The sequence below is a fragment of the Condylura cristata genome, unplaced genomic scaffold, assembly GCF_000260355.1.
Source record: "Condylura cristata isolate star-nosed mole 26May11 unplaced genomic scaffold, ConCri1.0 scaffold00038, whole genome shotgun sequence".
In the NCBI taxonomy this organism is placed as follows: Eukaryota; Metazoa; Chordata; class Mammalia; order Eulipotyphla; family Talpidae; genus Condylura; species Condylura cristata.
In genome coordinates this window covers 3591113-3613190 of record NW_004567139.1, presented here as the reverse complement: position 1 = coordinate 3613190, position 22078 = coordinate 3591113, and the positions used below count along the sequence as shown (strand labels likewise).

Below are 22078 nucleotides of genomic sequence, written 5' to 3'. Positions count from 1 at the left end.
GCTGCGGGCCCCGCGCCCGGTGCTCACCCGCCCGAGCCAACTTGCGATAGGCTCAGGCTCGCGCCGCGCCCGCGCCCGCGCCCGCAGGGGTTAAACCTTTCTCATGTTACCGAGCGGCTTATAAGGAGGGGGAGGCCAAGCCTCCGCCTTATTGGGAGCCTTTTGGGGTTTATTCTCTTCCCTTCTAACTTGGTGAGTTGGTTTTATTATTTTTCATGTTTAAAAGTTTGATTGTGCGGTGTGGGTTTGTTGTTTTGTTTTGTTTTTTTGTTTTTTTTTAAATCTGTTTTGGGGGCGGGATGGGTTGGGGGGCGGAGGAGACAACTTACCCATCTTAACATTTTGGAGAGATTCTCCGAAAAAAAAAAAAACACCCCCAAATCTGCCCACTGGGAATGCCCGGGGCCGCCGGGATGACGCGCTCTCTCCAGTGTGGGCTGCTGAGAGTGAAATGTCCGAAGGTCCGTGTCCCCGGCACAATCGATCAGAAAAATACAAGGGGGCCCGGCCTTGGAGTGCCCCCGCCCGGGCGAGGGGCCCCAGGCCGCGGGGCGAGTCCGTGACGCGGGGCTCAGCCCGGGCGTGCATTTTCCGCATGAAGTTGCCTGCGCGTCACGAGGATGAAATGTCAGAGGTGCCGTCCCCCCGCGCGCTTGCAGGCGGCCACCGGGCAGCCGGAGGGCAAGTGGAGATTCCCGTCGCCCCGCACCCAGCACACACACGCGGGGCGCTCCCCGCGACCCCCCAGGAGGCGGGCTCCCGCGCACAGGCAGGTCCCACGCCGCGGCCGTCAGAGCTGTCAGCCACTGACTGCGGGTCCCGCGCAACTTCGGAGTCCGGGAGCCGCCGACCGCAGAGCTTCTGTGTAGCCGAGCGGTGCTCTAGCGAGGGCGGAGGATTTTGCGAGAAAATGGGCCATTTCCTTCTGGTTTGGTTTTTCTCTTGCTTTTTAAACTAAATTCCCTCCTCCCACCGCAGACAGGTAACAGAAGTTTGCTGGGTGGCGTGTAAGTCGCCCCAAACGGGGAGAGGGCGTGTTGAGTCTTAGCGGAGGCTCCCGGAAGCCGACGGGGAAGAGCAATTACAACTTGTCAACCTGGAAGCAGGTCTTTTGAGTAGGTAGACGGTTGGCATTCGATGCCGGCTGCTTCTCAAAGGAGATGGTCTTTCATTCCCCGTCATTTCACTGTTTGGTAACGCCTACTGAAATGCGTGTTGTTTGTAAAAGAAACCAAGTGCTTAGCCTGAAATTCCACCGAGCAGCTCCCCGGTCCCAAGCACCATGACGCAGCATTTAAGGGGTTAACAATCCATCCTCCCTGTGGTATAGAAATACCCTTCTCTTAATTTAGGGAAGGGCGACCAAGAGAAAGTTACAGTATGGGAAAAACAACCAGCTTAGTGGAAAAGCTAACTCCGGCTTTTCTTCTGTGGTTTGCAAAAAAAAAAAAAAAGTGGGGGGGGCTCTCCTCAGTGGAACTCCTGAGGAGGACACTCAAATTAGGGGTTTCTGTATCGTGACCTCGTAAAATGGGTGAATTGGTTGACCCCAATGATGCAAACGCTACCCTCCATTTAAGTCTGGCAGGGCTGGGCTTTTTTTTTTTTTTTAAGTATTCAAATGAACTTCACCTATAAACTGATTGGTTTTGATCACTGGGGCTGGAAACAACTTGTCTAAAGCTGTTCTCCAAGCAACCCCTTCCAGAAGACTAGAGATTGCCTGAAGCTTTGCTGTGCTGACAGCCTTCCCCATCTCCACCCAAAGCCTGCATTTTACTCAGAACTGAGAGTGGATTAACGCGCGGTCTGTAATGAGCCAATATTTTGCATTCTTCGTGCTCCCAGGTAAAAAATTTTTCTCAACAAGCCAAGTCAGAGAGAGAAGTCCAGGCATTAGCAGATCTCGGAGTCTCAGTGTTACAAGGCAACCTGACTGGGTAGCCTGCCGGTGAGTCCTCACCCGTTCACATTAGTAGAATATATTTTTTTAAAGATGTATTTATTTATGCTTACATAACTGGGGTACAGGCCAGAGGTGTGGTGGGTGAGAGGATTCACCAGAGACAGAGTGGGGAGCAGGACAGGCAGATCAACGAAGTACACTGCTGAGGGGAGCAGCGGGCGGGTCAGGAGAGGTCTGCTGCACCATGTGGGTCGGCTCCCTGGCCTGGGATCGAACTTGTGCTGCAGAGGCTTCGGAGAGCTTCATAATGTGGTGCTTTAACCTGCTGGCCACCAGGGAGAGCCCCGCAGAATATTTTTTATGTGAAGTGAAGAATACCAAAGGCCTAGTGGGATAGACTCCGAGGCATGTTTTGTTTTCCTTCCTCCGGAAGAACTTCAGTGTGAAGGCCAGACGGGAACCCTTGTGCATGACTAGAATTTTACAGTTGAACTCAAAGCCTCAGGGCAACCATGACTGCTGCAGCTGCCTTACAAAGATGGGACTGAAGGATGGAGGGATTTCCCCCATGGTGCAGCCAGTTAAGGGGCCATCGGATAAGGATCTGGGGCCATGAGAAGACAAACCCACAGGTCTAGTGTCAAAGAACCTAAGTAAGATGAAAGGGTAACTTAGAGCAAGGCTGGCTCAAAGGCTGCCACAGTGGCGGATTCCTAGAGCAGGAAATCGGAACTCTGTGTCTAGATCAGCTCCCTCGCTTGCCTGCTGATGACACTGCAGGTCACAACACAGGATCCACCCCCAGCTAGAGGCTGCGCGGTGACCCCACCATTTAGATCCCCTCTCCGTAAGCCAGTTCCCATCCCTTCCCAGTAGATAAATTCATGTGATCGTAAAACCAAAACAGACCATTGTCTGTCTTCTGGAAGGTGTCACGACTTGTAAGTTACCGGTTCCACACGCAGGCCTCTCAAGTCTTATTTTGTTCGTAGGCTCGTTAAGCCAGTTTTCCCATTTTGCAGAAAGAGTTGGCCTGTTGACTGGATGGAAGAAAGGGAAGAAGAGACCAGAGGGTTTATCCTGCTGTCTTCCTCACTGGATGGCTTTTGTAAGGAGGCAGCTGTGCACTGCTCCAGAGATGCCCCCAAGACTTCCATTTTGTTTAATGAGCTCTTATTGAGCACATACTATGTGTCATGCTATGCTCGGCTGAAGCGCTGGGACAGGATGTGGACTGCTCTCCCCTGGGGCATCCAGCATGTTCTAGAACCAGGTTATTGATTCTGTCGTGATTCCATACTGCAGTCTTTATTTCAGAGGTTAATATACTAGGATGATGGACTGGCGTGGGAGTGGATTTGAAAAGGCCGTCTTTGCTTTATGAGATTCCCAGGAATCGAGAAGAGAGCTGATCTCTAAACACCTAAGGAGGTAGGCAGAAGTTCTATTTGGAGCTAGCTTCAGTGGACTAACACAGATGCAAAGCAGACTTTAAAAAAGCAAACAAAGGAACCCCCCAAAGTTTCAGGAAACAGAAGTAAAATTAAGTCGGCCACCTAGCCAGCTGTTGCCCAGCGGCCTCACCAGCTCCCAGCTCCTGCACACTTACCTCTGCATGCAAGACCTAGCTTGCTTACTTCCTCCTAGCTCTCTGGCTTCCTGGGGCCAGCTGATGTGGCCTGCAGAACCTTCAGGCAGTTATTAGCACCCAGTGCAAAATGCAAAAGCCTGAGCTGTTAGCACTAGATGGACTTAAGGAGCCCAGCTGACCTCCTTGGACAAATAGAGGAGCCCAGACACACAGCTGTGGTGACTTTCTCAAGGTCAGACAGTTAAGTGCTGAAACAGCTCCTAGACCCCTTTACACACACAGGTCAAGAAAGTGTTTAGCTGTGAAAACAAAAATGGGTTTTCACATCGCTATTAAATGCCTCCTCCTCTGGCCTTTAACACGCGGTGCAGGTTGTCTAACAGCAGAGGAGGTGAGGGCGCCTCTGGCCTGTGGCGTGGCCTGCCTGCTTTGTGGTGCAAGTGAATTGTACTAATGCGAGATGTGGACAGTGAGGAAACTGAGCACTGGGTCTAAGTGACCCCTCCGTGTGACCTTGGCAACTTTTCTATAGAGCTTAAACTATTCTAAAATTTGACAGTATAGTTCACAAATCCACACTCACTCTTCAAATTAAATTCAATCCCGGAGGCTGACTTCGCAAGTCCCGGAGGTAGGAAGCTGGTTCTGGGACCATTTGGGGCAAGAATTCTCTGGGGCTGTTTTTTCCCATTGTGCAAAATGACCGTAGGATTTTATAAAGAGATGGGCAAGATGAGCTCCAGATTCCTTTTGAGCTTGAATATTCTGCAATTCTAACTCCATCCTGAGGCTACAGGTTGGTCATAATCCCCCCATGTTGCCATCCCAAGCCCCTCATCACAAGAGGCAAAGAGAAAGAAAGAGGCATCCGTTTCCAGAGCTGGGAGCTGATAGCAGAGATCGGCTCACCTTTGTACCAAAACTGCCTTGCATTCCCTCTCCCCATCCAACCCAAAAAGATTCTAGTACTTGCCTCCAGAGTGATTTTAGGCTAGAACGAGTTTTAATTCTCTTGATCAATTTCATCCCCGTAGGCCCCTCCTTCAAGACTCCAAGGTCCTATAGGCAACTTCTGGGTCAGAACAATGGTGCCGACGTGACCCTGGACTTCAGAGCCACCTGGCCCCGACAGCCGGTTGGACAGTACTAAACTCTAGAAGGTCACGGCTGGATGGTTTTTAATGTGATGCATCTAAGCCTCCAGGTCCTGTGTCATTATCATCAAAAAAGACTGACACCCACGGAGGCTGGGACAGTCTGTCCTGTCCCTGTACAGGTAGGGCCCAGCACCTAGTGGACATTTGGCTAAAAACAATAATAAAAGTTGTGTGCAAGGTACGGGGGCAGATGGAGAGATCCAGAGACATCTAGTAGACCCCAGCACTGTGAGCTCAGAATTTAATGGAACAATCAGCTAACCCCATCAAAGTAAGCAACACCCCGCGATGACCGGCACCTGTCACATGAAGAGCCTGTTCAGTGAGCTGGTCCAAGGAAGCACTGGGGAGGGGAGGGGGTGGGAGCAGTGTGGCCTTCCAGTTGCCAGCAGGAGCTGGAGGGCAGTGCCCAGAGAGTAAGGGCCTGCAGAAATGGGGCTGAAGAAATAGGTGAGTTCAGTGACAAGGACACTGGGAGGCAGATGAGCCGGTGGGTTTTGTGGTTCAGAGAAAGGAAAGCCATTCACAGGTTTTGACAATGCACCATTTCGAAAATATTTCTAGCCCGGACACATGGAGCCAGTAACAGCTAGCAAAGGAGTCGTGAGTTCACAAGGAAAAGCTCCCCCAGAGCCTGGCGGACGTGACGGGGCGGGGAGGGCGTGGGAGTGCAGTCTAAGGCCCAGAGCTCCCTCACTACCCCTGCCATCCCCTAGAGACAGAAGCGGCTAAGCCAAGCTGCCAGCACTTTGTCTCCGGCCTCCTGACTCTTCGAGCTGGTGCCCCTTTGCACTGCTCGGCTCCAGCTGCCTCGTCAACTTAGAAAGTCCTGGTGAAGCAGGATGGTGAAAACCTCATTTGCTGGCGGGTCCTGGGCTCCCGCCTCAAATCAACTGCTTGCCACGGTGGGGACCTTTATGACAGGCTGAGCTGTGACGGGCCTTGTCCGCCATCACCCTTGGGAGAGCACACGGACCCACATCCCAAGGCCAAGACCTTTGCTGCAGAGACCACCAGCTGCTCACAGCATCTTCTGCCCCTTGTTTTTCAAGGAAGCACTTAGCAGTAATAACGCCAGTGAGTCCAGAGCCCTTCAAAACACCAGGTTTGTGGGGATGGTGCTATCAGCAGGAAGAACAATGTGAAGTCAGAGCTGCTGCTTCTTACAATTGAGAGTAAATTCTGATTGCAAGATGCTAGTGTCTAGGAATCTAGATAATCTAGAAATAGGCTAGGTTACTAGGTAGATGAAATTGAGTCCTGTTATTTTTCAATAACATATATTATCAATAAGACCGTTTTCAATACTTAAGCATGACGCCTGATAGCCAGGCAAGAGGCCCATGAGCATCTCAAAATTCACTGGGTACAACTATCTAAATTGTAGAGAATTCTAAAACTCAAGGTTGAGTTTAAGGCCCATGCAGTACATGAAGGCCATGGGCTCATTTGTTACAGCTGTTGATTTTCACCTGGACCAACACACAGCTCTATTTTAGAAGCTGTCTAGCTGTAAATTTGGGCTTTGAAAATCTGGGCTTGCATGCCAGCGTCCCGTGCAGAAGACTGAAGCCAAACCCCGCTCTTTCTAGTGTTAGTGTTTCATCTTATCGAGTGGCTTATGGCCTGGGTCTGCTCGTTCTCATGTTTGTTGCAATTAGAACAAAAAAGTGGATGAGGTTTGGGATAACTGGGTTCAGTTCACCGTCTGCCCAGGCCTTGGTGCAGCTTAGTGTGGTCACAAATGTGCAGTGTTTCTCGTGCGTGTCGAATCCAGTCGCCAACGCACCAAGTGGAATCCGCCCTGAGGAGCTAACTCATGCCAAACAAATGTCCAGAAGACAAGACTCTCACCTTTTGATGAATAGTTACGTTCTGTCCTATGTCCCTGTGTACGTGCAGGGGACACAGGTCGTAATCAGGATGTTGCTCTGTGGGGAATGGGCTAAGGAGAGGTAGCTGAGTGATCTTCACTCTCAAGGCTTGTCACGTGGAAGGTGCTGGATGGGTTGTCAATATTTGCCTCTCAGGCTCCCTTCTTTTAGGCTTCATTTCTGGTCAGTATTCCCACGGTTGGTCCAGTGTTCCTCCACCTGGTCTGCAAGTCCAACATCAAGCCTCTGTCCTTGACCTGGTGGGCCATTCTTGGTCTCTCAAGATGCCTCTGGTGGTCTATCCTGATTCCTGCTGTTGATTTGTCTCATTAAACCATCACAGCTTAGGCGCCTTACTTCCAAACTCTACAGGGACTCCACCTATATATAATAATTTAATGTGTAAAATATCTATAATAAATCTATATCCTAAATTATATATATATATGTATATATATAATTATTATCCAAGGCCCTGCTCCCAATGCACATGCCTTAACTATTCCTCAGAAACACGGGAGGGGTTCTTATCTGAGATGTCCACTAAGGAGGATGAGAATCGACCTTGATGTTGCTGATCTGAATTTTTTTTCAACTTTTCCTTTCAGATTAAGAATGACCCAAAAGAAATCGCGGCTTTGTTCCAGAGCCAATGTTTATTCTCAAGTGCCTGATGGAGGATGGGGCTGGGCAGTAGCTGTGTCTTTCTTCTTCGTTGAAATCTTCACCTATGGCATCATCAAATCATTCGGCGTCTTCTTTAATGATTTAATGGACAGTTTTGATGAATCTAATAGCAGGATCTCGTGGATCATATCCATCTGTGTATTTGTCTTAACGTTTACAGGTGAGTGCACCTGTCCCCTTTGGCGCGCTAAGCAGCTGTCACTGCCCTTGGCTGGCTAACAACGTGCTCACGCTGTCTACCACGCATCTCCTTTTGTGACCTGTCGGCCCTTCCTTGCCCCATTTAAGTAAGATGGTTTCGAGGAGCAGCAGTTTTGTGGCGATGCTGACTTTTCTGTAAAGATGCAACAGCTGAAGCTCTGAGAATGTTAGGCCCTCATCCTCATGCTTGAGAAATGAGGCTTCATGACGGAAGACGATGGGATGGTGTGAGAGACTAAAATTCCAACTGTCTGGGGGACACTCTGAAGCCCAAACGCCTGCCCCCTCCAGGACCTTTGCTGCGAATCGTAGCATAGGTCCCACAGCATCAAGTGAGAAAGGGCTCACGTGTAACCTCTAACATACTGACGTTTACCTGGTCCTAAACAGGTGTAATCCGAATACACCTGCCAGGTCTCAGGCCCATGAAAAACCTGTAGGAGGAGTCCCCAGTTCCAGCTGCAGTATTTGATACTTAATTTTGAAATTGTGAAATGTATCCTCCTCAGATCAGTTCAGCAAAGTAGAACCCAAGTTTTGTTTTTGGTCATCTAAATAAAAAGAAAAGCCCCGACTTTCAGTTTTAGCTCTTTAATAACCAAAGAAAACAACGTAGTCTGTGGGGGAATTTCCAGTTAATACTATTACACCAGGAGGTAATATTCCTAAATGCTATTATTTCTAGTAGTTAATGCTTTGGCAGTAGTTACTGCCTACAAATGATGATAGTGGCTTGATGATGAGCTGCAGTCTTCTTTTTCCTGACCCACCAGATTACCAATTTATTGCCAAGGCTATTAGAGGATGTGAACCAATAGCCAGAGGAAATGAGAGAGTGAGTCTCTCTGTGCCTGGCAGAGTGTGGGGCCGTGGCACTGGGCCGGCCCCTTGCCCAGCTGGAGGGAGCCACCGAGCCCATTATGACTTTGCCCTCTGCCGACATAAGAGCGAGACAGGGTGCTTCATTTCCACTTCTTTCCAGAATGTTCTGCATTGCTCTCCCTATACCGCCTTCTTTCCAGAATGTTCTGCATTGCTCTCCCTACACCACCACGGCTCCCCTGGCTCCGTCTGTTTGTATCAGCCTAGCCAAGGGACACAGAACAAGACTCCAGATGAGGCTGTCTGGGGGAGACAATACAGAAACAAGGTGGCAGCCCCTTGTTTCTCACCCCCCCACCCCCAAACCTGAGCTTTCCCCTCATCCTCGCCACATTTCTTTCAGAAGAGCTCAAGAAACTGAGCTAGTATTCCCCCTCGTTAGAGTTCCTTAAAAAGCCAAAGCACAGGTTACAGGAAAAGATGCCTCCAGCACTTGGGGAAAAAACATTCTCATTACCGAATAACATAAACGGGACCAGAAGTTCCAGGCGCTCGTGATGGAGCCAAACCTTCCATGTCAAAATCTGCCAGTTGGACCCTATGACCCTGGGAGAACCCTATGACACTGACACCCTCTTTCAGGGGCTGGGAGAATATAATCTGATGTAAACAGATACTGAGATATGGGGTGACCTAGGGGTGAGCTGCTGGTGGGGATGATTAGAAGTTAGTTACTTCGTAGTGGGGCCGTTCCTGAACTGCCTTAAGTACCCAGTGCATAAGGTGTGTGATCCGGCGTTCATCGTCTCTCTGTGTTCAACACTTCAAAGCAGGACCTTACTAAAGCTCACGATCAGTCCAAGCTCAGCGAGTTAAAATAGCGCCTTGCGGGGTCTCCATTCCAGCACCCCTCTCCACGGTCCTGAGCGCCCGATTCGGACACCGGCTGGTGGTGATGGCGGGAGGGCTGCTTGTCAGCGCCGGCATGGTGATGGCCTCCTTCTCACACAAGGTTTACGTGATGTACCTCACCGTCGGCATCGTGTCCGGTGAGTGCTTCTCCAGGTGCAGACATTCCCCCGGTGCTTAGTTTGTGCAACCAAGAAGGGCAGGAAGGAGTCTCTCTCTCTCTCTCTCTCTCTCTCTCTCTCTCTCTCTCTCTTTTTCTTTGCCATGAGTGGCTTCCCGGGTGAGTGGTTTTGAGCCGGGGCTGCAGGATGCCAGGGACGTAGGGAGGTATGCCCACGAGTCCTGTGCAACATTTACTCAGATAGTTTGCAGCCAAAAACGTATTTCACAGGGCAGGTCGGAATTTCCTCAGCCAGGATTTCTCAAATAGAGGTCCAGGGGTCCTGTGCTGTAGCAGAGGGTCCAGTGTGCTGGAGGTATTCTTGGGGTGGGGGAGGGGTGGGGGGAGAAGACTATTTTCCCTTTATAAGGAGTTTGTATATTACTTGCAGATGATTTACACAAGTAAATATCCACTTAAAAGTGTGCAAATTGTAACTAATTATCTACAGCCAAAGTTTGCATCCTTTAAAAGTGTTTCTGTACTGTCAAAGCCTACTAATGTCCAACTAGCAGTCTTATATAAAAACCCATATTTAATAATAGTTCGGTCCATCGTGAATTATAGGATTTTGAAAAAAAAAAAAATGCAGGAAAGGGGGAACCAGAAAGCAGGTTTTACATTCCTAGCCTCTCCCTACAACTCTTAGAGTTTATCTAGACTCCTGAACCCACTTTTCTATGGTATCTTTTTCAGAATAAATTACTTGACACACAGACTCCACCTGTTCAGACACATCTTGTGGGTATCAATCAGTTTTCTTTTTGTTTTTTAAGATTTATTTATGCATACAAGAATTGGGGTACAGGCCAGAAGTGCAGGGGGTGACAGGACTCACCAGAGACAGAGTGGGGAGCAGAACAGGCAGTCTGACCAAAATCCACTGCTGAGGGGAGCAGCGGGCGGGTCAGGAGAGGTCCCATGTGGGTCACCTCCGGGGTGGGGATCGAACTCGTGCTGCGGTGGCTGTGACAGCTTCACAGTGCTGCGCTTTAACCCACTGCACCACCAGGGAGGGCCCCCAATCAAGTGTTCTTTCTGACTTTCTCTCACAGGCTTGGGGTACTGCTTCAGCTTTCTCCCGACGGTGACCATCCTGTCCCAGTACTTTGACAAGAGACGCTCGGTGGTCACTGCGGTGGCGTCCACGGGAGAATGCTTCGCCATGTTTGCTTTTGCACCAGGTAGGGGTCACCAGCACGGGACAGGGGAAGCCCCTGTCCTTGCTGCACTGACATGGCGGGTGGTAATGGCTGCTGACCGCATGAGGAAAGCTTAGCTGCTCTCTGCTCCAGCACATTTTTCGGCTCCTTAATCCCCCTCTTTGGCATTCAACCCTTTCACACTAGTCCAAGGTCACATAAATAGGAAAATGCACAGCCCACATATAGTGACAAAGCTTGAGCCTCCCGTTCCGACACAGATCACCTCGTGATTCGGGATGGTTCATACCGTTATTTCTCTTTGTCCAAAGGGTCGTATTCCGCGTGGATTTAAGTTAGGCCAAGAAAGTCAGTTTCATGATCTGTGTGTGGTTACTGCACCGTGAAATTATTAGTCCTGGTCTGTGTCTCTCTTTTTTTTTTTTTTTAAGATTTATTTATTTATTCGTACAGAACTGGGATACAGGCCAGAGATGTGGAGGGTGAGAGGATTCACTAGAGACAGAGTGGGGAGCAGAACAGGCAGATCGACAAAGTACACTGCTGAGGGGAGCAGCGGGCGGGTCAGGAGAGGTCTGCCTCGCCATATGGTCACCTCTGGGGCAGGCGGGAATCGAACTCATGCAGAAGTGGCTTTAGCTTCTCAGTGCTGTGCTTTAACCTGCTGCGCCACCAGGGAGGGCCTGTGTCCCTTTCTTAACATTTACATATGCACCACACTCCCGTAAGAAGGAGACCGATAACCTCGGAGACTCAGCTTCAGCCCTCGCTTGGCTGTTTCTTAACGGGTATGTTTGGGACTACATTTGGTTCAAAGGAGATTCATGTGAAAGTATTTAGGGGTGCAAGGTCCTATGTGTCAGTCTGTTCAGATAATTCAGAAAAATGAATGTGTCTGTCATCCAGAGAGAGACCTAGACAGAAAAAGGTTAATTGGGGGGTTTTGCTCAAGGATGTACAGGGATGGGAGCCATTTTCTCCACTTTCCTGTTGGTTTGAAATTTGTCTAAAGCAAATGTTGAGGGCAAAACGGGTGGATGGCCCATGACTGTGCTGAGGGTAGACTGGGCTTTGTTCTCCTCATCCAGCATCTCCTTGGCATCTGGTGGGTGCTTGAAGCAAGTTAGAAAAAGGAACTCAGACCAGTGATTGCCAAATGAGTGAAACACACTTTGAAATGCCCGTGTTGAAAGTGTTTTGCAACCTTCCATTTTCCATATTAGTGGGGGGAACAAGAGGTGCACTGAAACACCCCCGAGGAGGGCAGCTGCCTTGCTGAGCTGTCTCTGGGTGATCGCACGATGGTGGTTACCTGCCCGCTCTCAGATAATCAAGAGAGAGTAAAATTGAGATGCTGGAACAAATCCGTTCTGGGATGATGAAGGAGCTACTTTAAAATTTGTGGAGCCTGTGTTTCCTGATGTCACCATGGGGCTGTGTCCCCTTGGGTACCCATATTCTTCTGTAAATGTGAGGGGTGTCACATTGCTGGCCTCTGCAGGCTGCCGCTGGCCAGCAGCCCAGGACCCAGCTCCTGGCAGGGCAGAGGGGGTCTCCGTACTTAAGGACCTTCCATGAGGTGGGCCTGGGAGACCGGGCCGCTTGGTTCTAGGATGGCCAGTCAGGCGTCTGGCCGATGCTTTCCTCTCAGTCCATTACTACTCAGGGCTGACTGAGTGCTGGAAATACTTGGGCTCCAGCGTTGGCAAATTCTGTTTTTAAAAGTCAAATAGTGAATATTTTAGGCTTCACGGTCCCTAGGTCTGCTGATATCTGCCCACAGCACCCACGGGGGTCCCTGATTGAGTGTGGCTGCACCCCCTAAGCCCACTGTCAAAACTGGGCTCAGCCCACAGCCAGTGTTGGCAGCCTTGACCAAGAGTCTGGACTCATAGGGGCACCCACCCCTCCTGTCACCCCCAGGGGACTTTGGAGCTGAGACTGAAAACCTTTGTTTCCAGATAATCATCACACACACACACATGTTCTCTCCTGGGTTCATAAGGGCACCAAAGCAGAGAGAGAGTCCAGGTCGCCTGCATTGTCGCAGCTGAGTAGATTTTTACACAAGTTATGAGGAAATCTGCATCCGTACTTCTTCCTGGTACTTCCCTCCCGCCTAGAGTCTTTTTTTTTTTTGAGATTTATTTATGCGTACAAGAGCTAGGGTGCAGGCCAGAGTTGGGGTGTGTGTATGTGTGTGAGGTGATTCACCAGAGACAGAGCGGGGAGCAGAACAAGTAGAGCTACTGAAATCCACTGCTGAGGGGAGCAGCGGGGAGACAGGAGAGGTCTGCTGTGCCATGTGGGTCACTCCCTGGCCGGGGATCGAACTCCTGCTGCAGTGTCTGCGTGCCGTGGTGGCTGTGGGTAGATTCATAGTGCTGAGCCTTAACTCCTCCAGGGAGGGTCTAACCCGAGGCTGACTCTCCTTGCCCTGTCCAGCCATCACAGCCCTAAAGGAGCGCATCGGCTGGAGACACAGCCTCCTCTTCGTGGGGGTGCTGCAACTCAACATCGTGGTCTGCGGGGCGCTGCTGAAACCCATCGTCATCAGACCTCCGGGGTCCCCCAAAGTCGCCGCCCATGAACACAGGAAAGAGGCGCAGTACATGCTGGAGAATGAGAAAACGCGCACCTCCATTGACTCCATCGACTCAGGAGTAGAGCTCACTACCTCACCCAAAAACGTGCCTAGCCAGGGCGGGGGGGACCCCGAGCCCAAGGCGCCCGCGCAGCAGAACCTGGTGAGCGCCGGGCCCAGGCCCCGCGCCCTGGGCGGCACCCCGCTCCTGGACTTCTCCGTCTTGAAAGAGAAGGGGTTCATCTGCTACTCGCTCTTCGGGCTCTTCGCCACGCTGGGCTTCTTCGCGCCGTCGCTCTACATCATCCCGCTGGGCATCAGCCTGGGCATCGAGCGGGACCGCGCGGCCTACCTGCTGTCCACCATGGCCATCGCCGAGGTGTTCGGCAGGATCGGGGCCGGCCTGGTCCTCAACAGAGAGCCCATCCGCAAGATCTACATCGAACTCATCTGCGTCGTCTTCCTGACCGGGTCTCTGTTCGCCTTTACTTTTGCGACTGATTTCTGGGGCCTCATGTCCTGCAGCATTTTTTTCGGGTGCATGGTTGGGACGGTGGCGGGGACGCACATCCCGCTGCTCGCCGAGGACGACGTGGTGGGGATCGAGAAGATGCCGTCTGCCGCGGGCGTCTACGTCTTCATTCAGAGCCTGTCGGGACTGGCGGGCCCACCCCTTGCAGGTAATGGCAACACGCCAAGCTGGCCGGGCCGTGGATGGCCGGGTGATGCTGGTCCGAGCGTCCTCGGCGGTGGAACTGCAGTTGCCCAGCGGCCTCAGCCGGGGTACCGCAGTTCAGTTAAGGTTTGGGGGTGGGGTGAGACGCTGCATCCAGGTAAGCATCTATAGTTTGGAGCTCAGAATTTTGCAGAGACAGAGAGAAAGCAGGCTGGTCTGCCAGCGCCTTCTTTCCACGCTACCTTCCTGTTTGAATCTAATTTAAAAAAATAAGGGGCCGGGGGAGTCCCAGCATTGGCAGGATCACAGAGGCCCTGAGCCCACTCTTTGTTTGAATCCGAGGACGCTGAGACCAAAGGAGGCCAGCACTGGCTGCGTGGTAGAGAGAAGGCCTTGGAGTCTGTGAGGAGCCGGGCTGGCGGGCTTCTGCCATGTTGCCTGGTACATGCTGCAGGGGCGAGGGGTGACGAGGAGCCCTCCACTTGCTGTAGTCCTGTTCCCCCAGAGGCACACTGTGGGGCAGAGCAGATTCCAGAGGACTCCGTGGGTTACTGGGAATATTTCCTCATGGGAAGGACACGGGTGTGTTGCGTATCTCAGACCCCAACAGGCCTTGAAAGTAACTGGTGAGGTTCTGCCCCATGGTCCAGGGCAGCTTGAACTCCAGTTTAAGTGCAGAGCGCGATCCTCTCTGAGTGAACCCCGAGAATTTGTGGTCCACGGGAAGGAAGCACCGCTAAGGCACATGTGACCACTGTTTCCGAATGTGGGCACTTTGTGTTTTCTTTTTGAAGATTTTGTTTTAGTTTATTTATGCATGCAAAAACTGGGGTGCAGGCCAGAGGTGTGGGGGTGAGAGGATTCACCAGAGACAGTGGGGAGCAGAACAGGCAGATCCACTGAAATATACTGCTGAGGGGCACAGCGGGAGGAGAGGTCTGCCGCGCCCTGTGGGTCAGCTCCCCGGGGGGCATCGAATTCAGACCATAGTGACTGGTGATAGCTTGCTAGCGCTGAGATTAACACCCGTGCCCCCAGGGAGGCTCTAGATTTTGTGTGTTTTCTATCATTCATCTCAGGCTTAGAAATGTCTGAAAATTCTGAGAATCATGGTCTCTACTTCTGAGATAGGAGAAGTAATCTTAGTAGTTGTTCACTTTCAGATAAATGCTCTTGGCTTTATCCTTGGTATTCTGTCCAATCAAGTTGGCCCCTTCAATGACGACATACTGCTTTAGGCGACGCCTGGCAGGCCAGCAAAGGGCAGGAAGGATAACAGTAAGGTGACTACAGTGGCAATCAGATGGATTCCAAATGATTGAATTGTTTGACCATCCAGGAGTTTTTTAAAAAGGAATGTACCTTTCCAAAGGAACATGGCGCCACATCCTGGCACTCAGCTTCCCTGGGGCACTGTCACCCTGGGGCACTGTCACCGCCAGGGTTTCCAGGAGCCTCATGTGCGTTCCGCTCATTTCTCCTCTCCAGTTGAGGAAAGACGCTGCCTGGACACTCTTTATTCTGTAAACTAGGAAAGTGAAGTTTCTGGTTTTGAGGGGAGTGGGAGAGGTTTCGTGGCCGGTCGCTAATGGAGGCGGGTGCTCTCTCCCAGGTCTGCTGGTGGATCAGAGCAAGATTTACAGCCGAGCCTTCTACTCCTGCGCGGCTGGCATGACCCTGGCAGCCCTGTGCCTGGCGCTGGTGAGGCCCTGCAAGCTCGGGCTGTGCCAGCGGCGGGCCCGTGCGGCCGAGGCCGAGGCCCAGCGCGGGAGAGCCTCCCAGGACATACCCGAAGACTTTCTGGAAATGGACCTTGGGAAAAGTGAGCATAAAGTCCCCATGAAGGTGGAGCGGGTATGACGCGCTGGCCGGGCTGGGCAGGCGGGCCCGAGCACTGTCCACGCTGCGTGACGTTTTTAAGGAATGTATCCATGAACAACACTACCGACACCCCTTTTTTTGTTTTCCTTTAAATTTTCCTTTTTGCTTATGTTTAAGCCAAAATGGAAACAGCCAAACCCTCTCCCACCGCGATCTGGCTGTGCTCGGCAGCGTGGCGGTGTCGAAACAGACACAGGTCAGCCAGGCGGCCGCCGCCTGTGATAAACTGTCCTGAAACAACGTCTGGTGCAGGCCCTGACATGAAATTGGCCATTCAGAAAAAAAAGAAATCTTGAATCATTTTTGGAATGTCTCGTCCTCAGAAATGAGTCCATTTTTTGAGACTTTGAAAAACAGGGAGCTTTCCATTAGCAACTTACGGCCTCCATAGCCCAAATTTTCCACGGAAATGAAGTACAGTTTAACACCAAACCCTTAGCTAATTAACAGAAATTGAAAGGTCTGCCTATAACTTGAACTTCATCAATGTGAAGATTTTCACTTCTTTTAAGGCCAGTTATTACCAGAAGTATTTCCATACAAAATAGCTAAAAAGGCATTCAAAAAATTTATTTCCTCTTGCTTTTAAATGTTCAGAAATATGTGATCGTAGTGTCTTTAATTTAAATCACTATTTATTATTAAGTTATTCTAGGAAGATTAAAGTCATCAAAAGAAATTAAAATCTGAGACCCTCGTAGCCTCTAACCTTTCTGCAGTCCTTAAATGCCTCAAAGAATTCTCCCCCAGAAGGCCAAGTTACAATGATTCTCCAATCTGATTAAAGCAACGTGTGCTATTTAAAGGGGAAACAATGACGAACAAATCGCCTTAGCTTTTTTAAATGATTAGTTTTACCACCTAAGAATACTTGAGGATCTTCTTTGATCAGAATTGTATTTCACTGAATTGTTGCAGCATTTCTGATTTTTTTCTTAAAAAAAAAAAAATAACATCAAACTGTTGAAGCATCTCTTATTTCCCATGGGGTAGTAGAGACATTTACTTTACCTCCACAACTACAAGTTGCAATTTTTACCTTCTCATCTTCTCTAAGCTTTGATTGTTCCAAGTGGCCAGAGTTACCAGGTAACTTCGTGGCTTTTCTGGAGTGACACTAACGGGTGGCATTTCCTGTGTTAGCATCTTCCCATAAAGGCCAGTGTGAGATGTGTCGGTGACCTTCACGCACCTGAACCGAATTCCACTCTGTGGGTGATAAGCAAAGCTCGCTGCCCCATCTTCCTACATTAACTGTTAATTTACGAAAACTCAGGGGGAAAAATTAACAAGCCTAGTTTGGTTACAGGTACATACAAGCTTGAATATTTCTCTGCACTGAAGTGGAAATGGTGTGTTTCATCACCACCTGCTACTTTTTGTATAGCATCTTATCAGCCATAGAAATAGGACAATCTGTAAAACTCTGGGGATGGCAGAGGAGAAAGTGGCAAAGTGTCATAAACAGACACACCTGAAACAAGGTGGCTGCAGCAAATTTCTGTCACGGCTTGAGAAGGACATTGGGCTTGTGGCAATTTGACAGACACGTGACTTCAGCACTTTACACTATTTTTTACTATGAATGTTCAATACAATTTAGTATTTATAACTGATCTCTGAGCGATCCGCTCTGTCCATTCTGTTAACTGCATGAGCAAAAGATGTATGCCAACTTCAGTTTGTCAATAATCAAGTTTTAAATGTCTGGAAGAAAATGACATTAAGATTGCTGATTTGTTCTGTATTTGTGATATTCTGGTACTTCTAGATTTGCAATAAATGGATGGCTTTTTTTTATTTAAAAGAGACTTCTTGGTTGTGCATTGATTTATTGGCATTCATTGTTTGACTTGATTAAAGTTCTCAAGACTCAAGGATTCACTTCAAGGAAGTAACTTTTTTAAACTTTTCTGCAAAAACTTTTAGTGTTACTAGCAAGACTTAAACCTTCCCAAGAAGTGTCTGTCAAGCTTAACACACAGACTCTCCATGCCCAAATTCAGCAAGCCTTTTCTGGAAGGGCCCGCCCCACACATCTGCCCTTAGAATCTGAAAGCAGCCATGGACAGAGGTAAGTGAAGTGAAGTTCAAATTTCATAAAATGTTCGCACACAATGATATTTTTTTCCATGCAGAAAAATATAAAAGGTACAGTTAGCTCACAGGCTATAAGGATAAATGAGCATGAGCTGGGTTTAGCCTCCGCACCTTGGCTTTTGATCCCCACTCTGGACAGCTATGACTCTGAATGGGTCAGTACCCCCAGCGGTTCTGACTCAAAACTGTTGGGACTGACTGGAAAGGGTCACTGTCGCCAAAGTGTTTCTTTGGGCCACTGTCAGGAGAGACCAGGCTGTGGTCAGCTCATTTTCCCGTGATCAGAGAGGGTCTGCTTTAACCTTGAGGGCTGAGGAGTTTTTCAGTATAAATGTACACCATCTCCCTCCCCAAAAGTTGTTATTCCAGCCCTCCCTGGTGGCACAATGGGTTATGATGCAGCACTGCAAGCTGGGTGCAGCCGCTTCAGTGCGAGTTCGATCCCCGGCCCCATTGGTGACCCACACGGCGCAGCAGACCTCTCCTGACCTGCCTGCTGCTCCCTCAGCAGTGTACTTCGTCGATCTGCCCGTTCTGCTCCCCACTGCCTGTGATGAAGCCTCTCGTCGCCCCTGCACCTCTGGCCTGCACCCCAGTTCTGTGTGCATAAATAAATAAATCTTTTTTTTTTTTTTAATGAGTTAAGAGGGCGCAGCAGGTTAAAGCACTGCACTAAGAAGCTAAAGCCGCTTCTGCATGAGTTCGATTCCTGCCTGCCCCGGAGGTGACTACATGGTCTGGCAGACCCCTCCTGACCCCTCCTCCCCTCACCACCCTGCACCTCTGGCCTGCATCCCAGTTCTGTATGTATAAATAAATATTTAAAAAAAAAATGAGTTAAGACCATATACTATTTTAAGACAATTAGCATCCTTAACTGACACGATGTTGTTTCCAACCCATTAAACAAAATTAGGGGCTTTATACCCCAGCTAATAATGTGTAATGTAGCTTCTGTGCTCATTGGCCTGCTCTTTAGCTTCATGGTGACAAAATAGAAAATGCATTCTGAGTCAGGATTCGCTGACCCAGTTGCTCATTCCAGTCACCTAGTGGTATTTAGTATGTTTAGATTTCTGTGCCTGTTCTCAACTATTCTAAACCAGATGGGGGCTTGTAATAGAGATCCAGAGATTAGAAGCCATTACTTTTAAATTTTGTAAAGGGTGTGAGCGTTACTTAAACCCATCTATGTAAATATAGTTCTGACATGTCACATGCTAAAAGGCCACTCCGATAAAGCATTGTGTTGAGAAAAGCTGCGCTGGTTTTCAGATTAATAACAAAGGTTAACATAAACCAGGCTACCGGCGCCACAGGTGGCTAGAGGCCTTGTATAAGAAAGGAAACTAGCTCCCTCTGGCGGTCAGTTTCTGTAATGGCTCCCTGGGAGCACAGCAAAATTCGGGAACTTCTAACACGGCTTTTCCTAAAGGGAAAACTCACATTCAAATCAAAACGACATCAGTAATGTCCGGATGTCCTAGAGGGGAACCTGGACCACAAAAATAATATTCTAGAACACTTAACAGAATATTGAGAGAAAATACACGCTCTGGCCATGTATGGAGAGTATGCAATACTGTTCCTGTTCTCGAGAAAAGAACAGTGCCCTAGAACTCAGCCAGCACCTTCCGCCCCTCTCCGCATGTTCAACTCCCGTTCTGTTCTATGTCCTGACTCTGCCACTGATTCTCAGGACTTAGAGCACCAACGAGGTGTGGCCAACTTATCACGTCCTCCACAGGACCCCTGATCTTCCTCCCCATGCCAACCCCCACCCCGCTGCTTCTGCTTTCTAAATACAGCCAGAAGGAACTGACCACTGCCACCTCCCCCTGCTCTTGGCCATTCTTCATCTTAGCTGGAGCAAGGCGAAGACCCTCTGGCCAGTCTCTCCACTTCCAACCTTGCTACACACCCAGCCTTAATTTTCTAATCTTACAAAGATCCTTTGCAAGCACCAGTCCAGGCAGGGAAACATTTGAAACCAAAAATCCTTACCTAAGGGCTCTCGCGGCGCCACATGTGACTCCAGCCACGCTGGCCTTGTGACTGGGCCTAATAACACAAGCCTCAGGCCCTGGTCTGCAGGGTCCCCTATACTCTTCCCTCCCATTGCCACATGATCTTTCAACCCAGCACCCCCCAAATGTCACCCCTCAGGCATTCCTGGCTATTCTATTAACCCAGCAATGCTTGCTTCTACCCCTCTATGCTGATAGTACATAGAAAAGTTTCTGATGGACTTTCCCTGGCGGTGCAATGTGTTAGGACGCAGCACTGCAAGCCGCTTCAGTGTGAGTTGGATCCCTGTCCCGGAGGTGACCCACATGGTGCAGTAGACCTCTCTTGACCTGCCCGCTGCTTCCCTCAGCAGTGTACTTCTTCAGTCAGCCAGTTCTGCTCCCCACTCTGTCTCTGGTGAGGCCTCTCACCAACCCTGCACCTGTGGCCTGTACCTCAGTTCTGTATGCATAAATAAATAAATCTTAAAAAAAAAAAAACTAAAAGTGGGTAATCCTCTGGCTGACATTATTTTACTTTTTATGAGAACATGCAAGCAAAGCAGAACTCAAATTCTGGGAGAGGTGGGACCTGACCCACCTTTATCATTGTTTTAACTAGACACAAGTTTACTTAGCTACCACAGGCACGATTCATCTGTGAAATGGACTGAGCAGTATCCACCACATTAACACTTTATAATTCTGCTTTCCAAGAATGGAGATGTATTTAAAGGAATTACTGGACACTTGGCAATTGGTAGGGAGTGCATAAAGCAATGAGTGGTATCACAACTCAACATCAATGGCACAAGCAACAGAAGCAAAATAAACAAATGGGACCATATCAACTTAAAAAGCTTCTTCATGGTGAAAGAAGCCACTAACACACACGTCACTGAATGCATCTGACAAGGAGCTGATATCCAAAATATGTAAAGAACTGGTGCAAATTAGCAACAACAAAACAACCTGTTAAGACATGAGCAGAGGACCTGAGTAGACATTTCTTTAAAGAAGTCATAGAATGACCAGTGGGCACATGAAAATATGTCCATCATCTCTTATTATTAGGGAAATGCACACTGAAACCAGTGAGGTATCACCTCACACCAGTTAGAATGGCTATTAACAAAATGACAAGTGTTGGCAAAGATACAGACAAAAGTGTCCGTGAGAATGTAAAGTGGTGCAACCACTATGGAAAACAGTACGGAGATACATCAAAAAATTAAGAATAGTGGGCCTCTCTGGTGGTCTAGAGGTTGAGTCTCAGAGCTAGCACCATGACAAACTGAATTTGCTCCCGGACCAGGAGCTGACCCACAAGGCGCAGCAGAATTACAATGCTGCCTACTTGAAATGCATATATTAGCAACTAATGTTATCTCAATGAAAATATAATTTTTTAATTATCTGCCATGGAGAATAACAACATTCAAACTTGAATCAACTTGAATCTAAAACCCTTAAAGCACCCATGCCCCTTCAGCTGAAGGTCAACACTCAGCACCAGGAGACCTGCACGACCTTATCCTTACAAACAGTTTTCCCTCTAATCAATGCAGTCTCATTGGTGTATCCTCCGTGGACCAGATCGACATTGGCACTAATCTAGAGCAGAGCTGTCCTACACAAGCCTGGAGCCAGGGGGCGCTGGTGCGCAGTGAAGGTGGTCAGTGGGCATTGGGCTGTACTGTAGATATACATGGCATACCCGGTTTAGTAAGAAAAAAGAACGTAAACGATCACAACAGTTTTTATATAGATCGCACACTGAAATACCATCTGGAATGGATCGAATGACATGACAGCCCTGACTTTCACTTCACGGGCCTGAGTTTGCCAGTGCGGATGATGTGGCTGCTGGAAACGCCTAAATGTACTTGCGTGGCTTGCCTTACGGTCCCATGGCTGGTGTGGACGGTGCTGCTCTAGATTATCCATCAGGAGGAGGATTCCGGTGCTGCTCTAGATTATCCATCAGGAGGAGGGTGGATAAAAAGCAAAGCAAGCACTTCCTACTGGATTTGATGTAAGCAACGCTGCGTTGCAACATCAGGTGTGCGCCACTGAGCGGCAGCGTGTGTGCGGACCACGCCGAGTTTGCCGCCAGGTCCGAAGCCGTCCTCGGCCGCACGAGCCATCGCCCCCTTCCCGAGGTGCCCTCCCCCTCCCTCTGGGCACCGTCAGTGGTCTGGTGGGCCAACGTTTGGTTTGGATTTAGTCTTCCCCAGCGCTCCGCCCGCCCAGGGCTGGTGGCACTCACGTCTCCTCCGGGCTCCGCTGCCTCTCCAGACGTCTCCCCAGGGCCCCGCCTCGGAGTGGGGGGCCCCGCGGCTCGCAGTCGGTCGGGGCGCC

At 49.5% G+C, this 22078-nt stretch overlaps 2 protein-coding genes across 4 annotated transcripts in view; one reads left to right on the top strand and one right to left on the bottom strand.

Moving 5' to 3' along the window:
- The window catches only part of ARSG (arylsulfatase G), an 86110-nt gene extending 64038 nt beyond the window's left edge, over positions 1–22072 (bottom strand). Inside the window, exon 1 of the mRNA XM_012733112.1 lies at positions 21987–22072. The gene's annotated coding sequence lies outside the window, so the exon portion shown is untranslated. The remainder of the gene's footprint in view (positions 1–21986) is intronic.
- On the top strand, positions 7–17509 carry SLC16A6 (solute carrier family 16, member 6). 3 transcript variants are annotated; one of them, XM_012733113.1, is made up of 9 exons: positions 7–192; positions 1849–1951; positions 3224–3337; positions 4532–4773; positions 7137–7375; positions 9144–9287; positions 10363–10491; positions 12916–13734; positions 15343–17509. In XM_012733113.1, the coding sequence occupies exons 5-9, from the start codon at positions 7144–7146 to the stop codon at positions 15588–15590; spliced, it is 1572 nt and encodes a 523-aa protein (XP_012588567.1). In that variant the 5' UTR covers positions 7–192; positions 1849–1951; positions 3224–3337; positions 4532–4773; positions 7137–7143; the 3' UTR covers positions 15591–17509. The 3 variants fall into 3 exon arrangements, with proteins under 3 accessions (XP_012588567.1, XP_012588568.1, XP_004693414.1); XM_012733114.1 differs by lacking the exons at positions 3224–3337; positions 4532–4773; XM_004693357.2 differs by lacking the exons at positions 1849–1951; positions 3224–3337; positions 4532–4773.
- Positions 22073–22078: the final 6 nt, after the last annotated feature.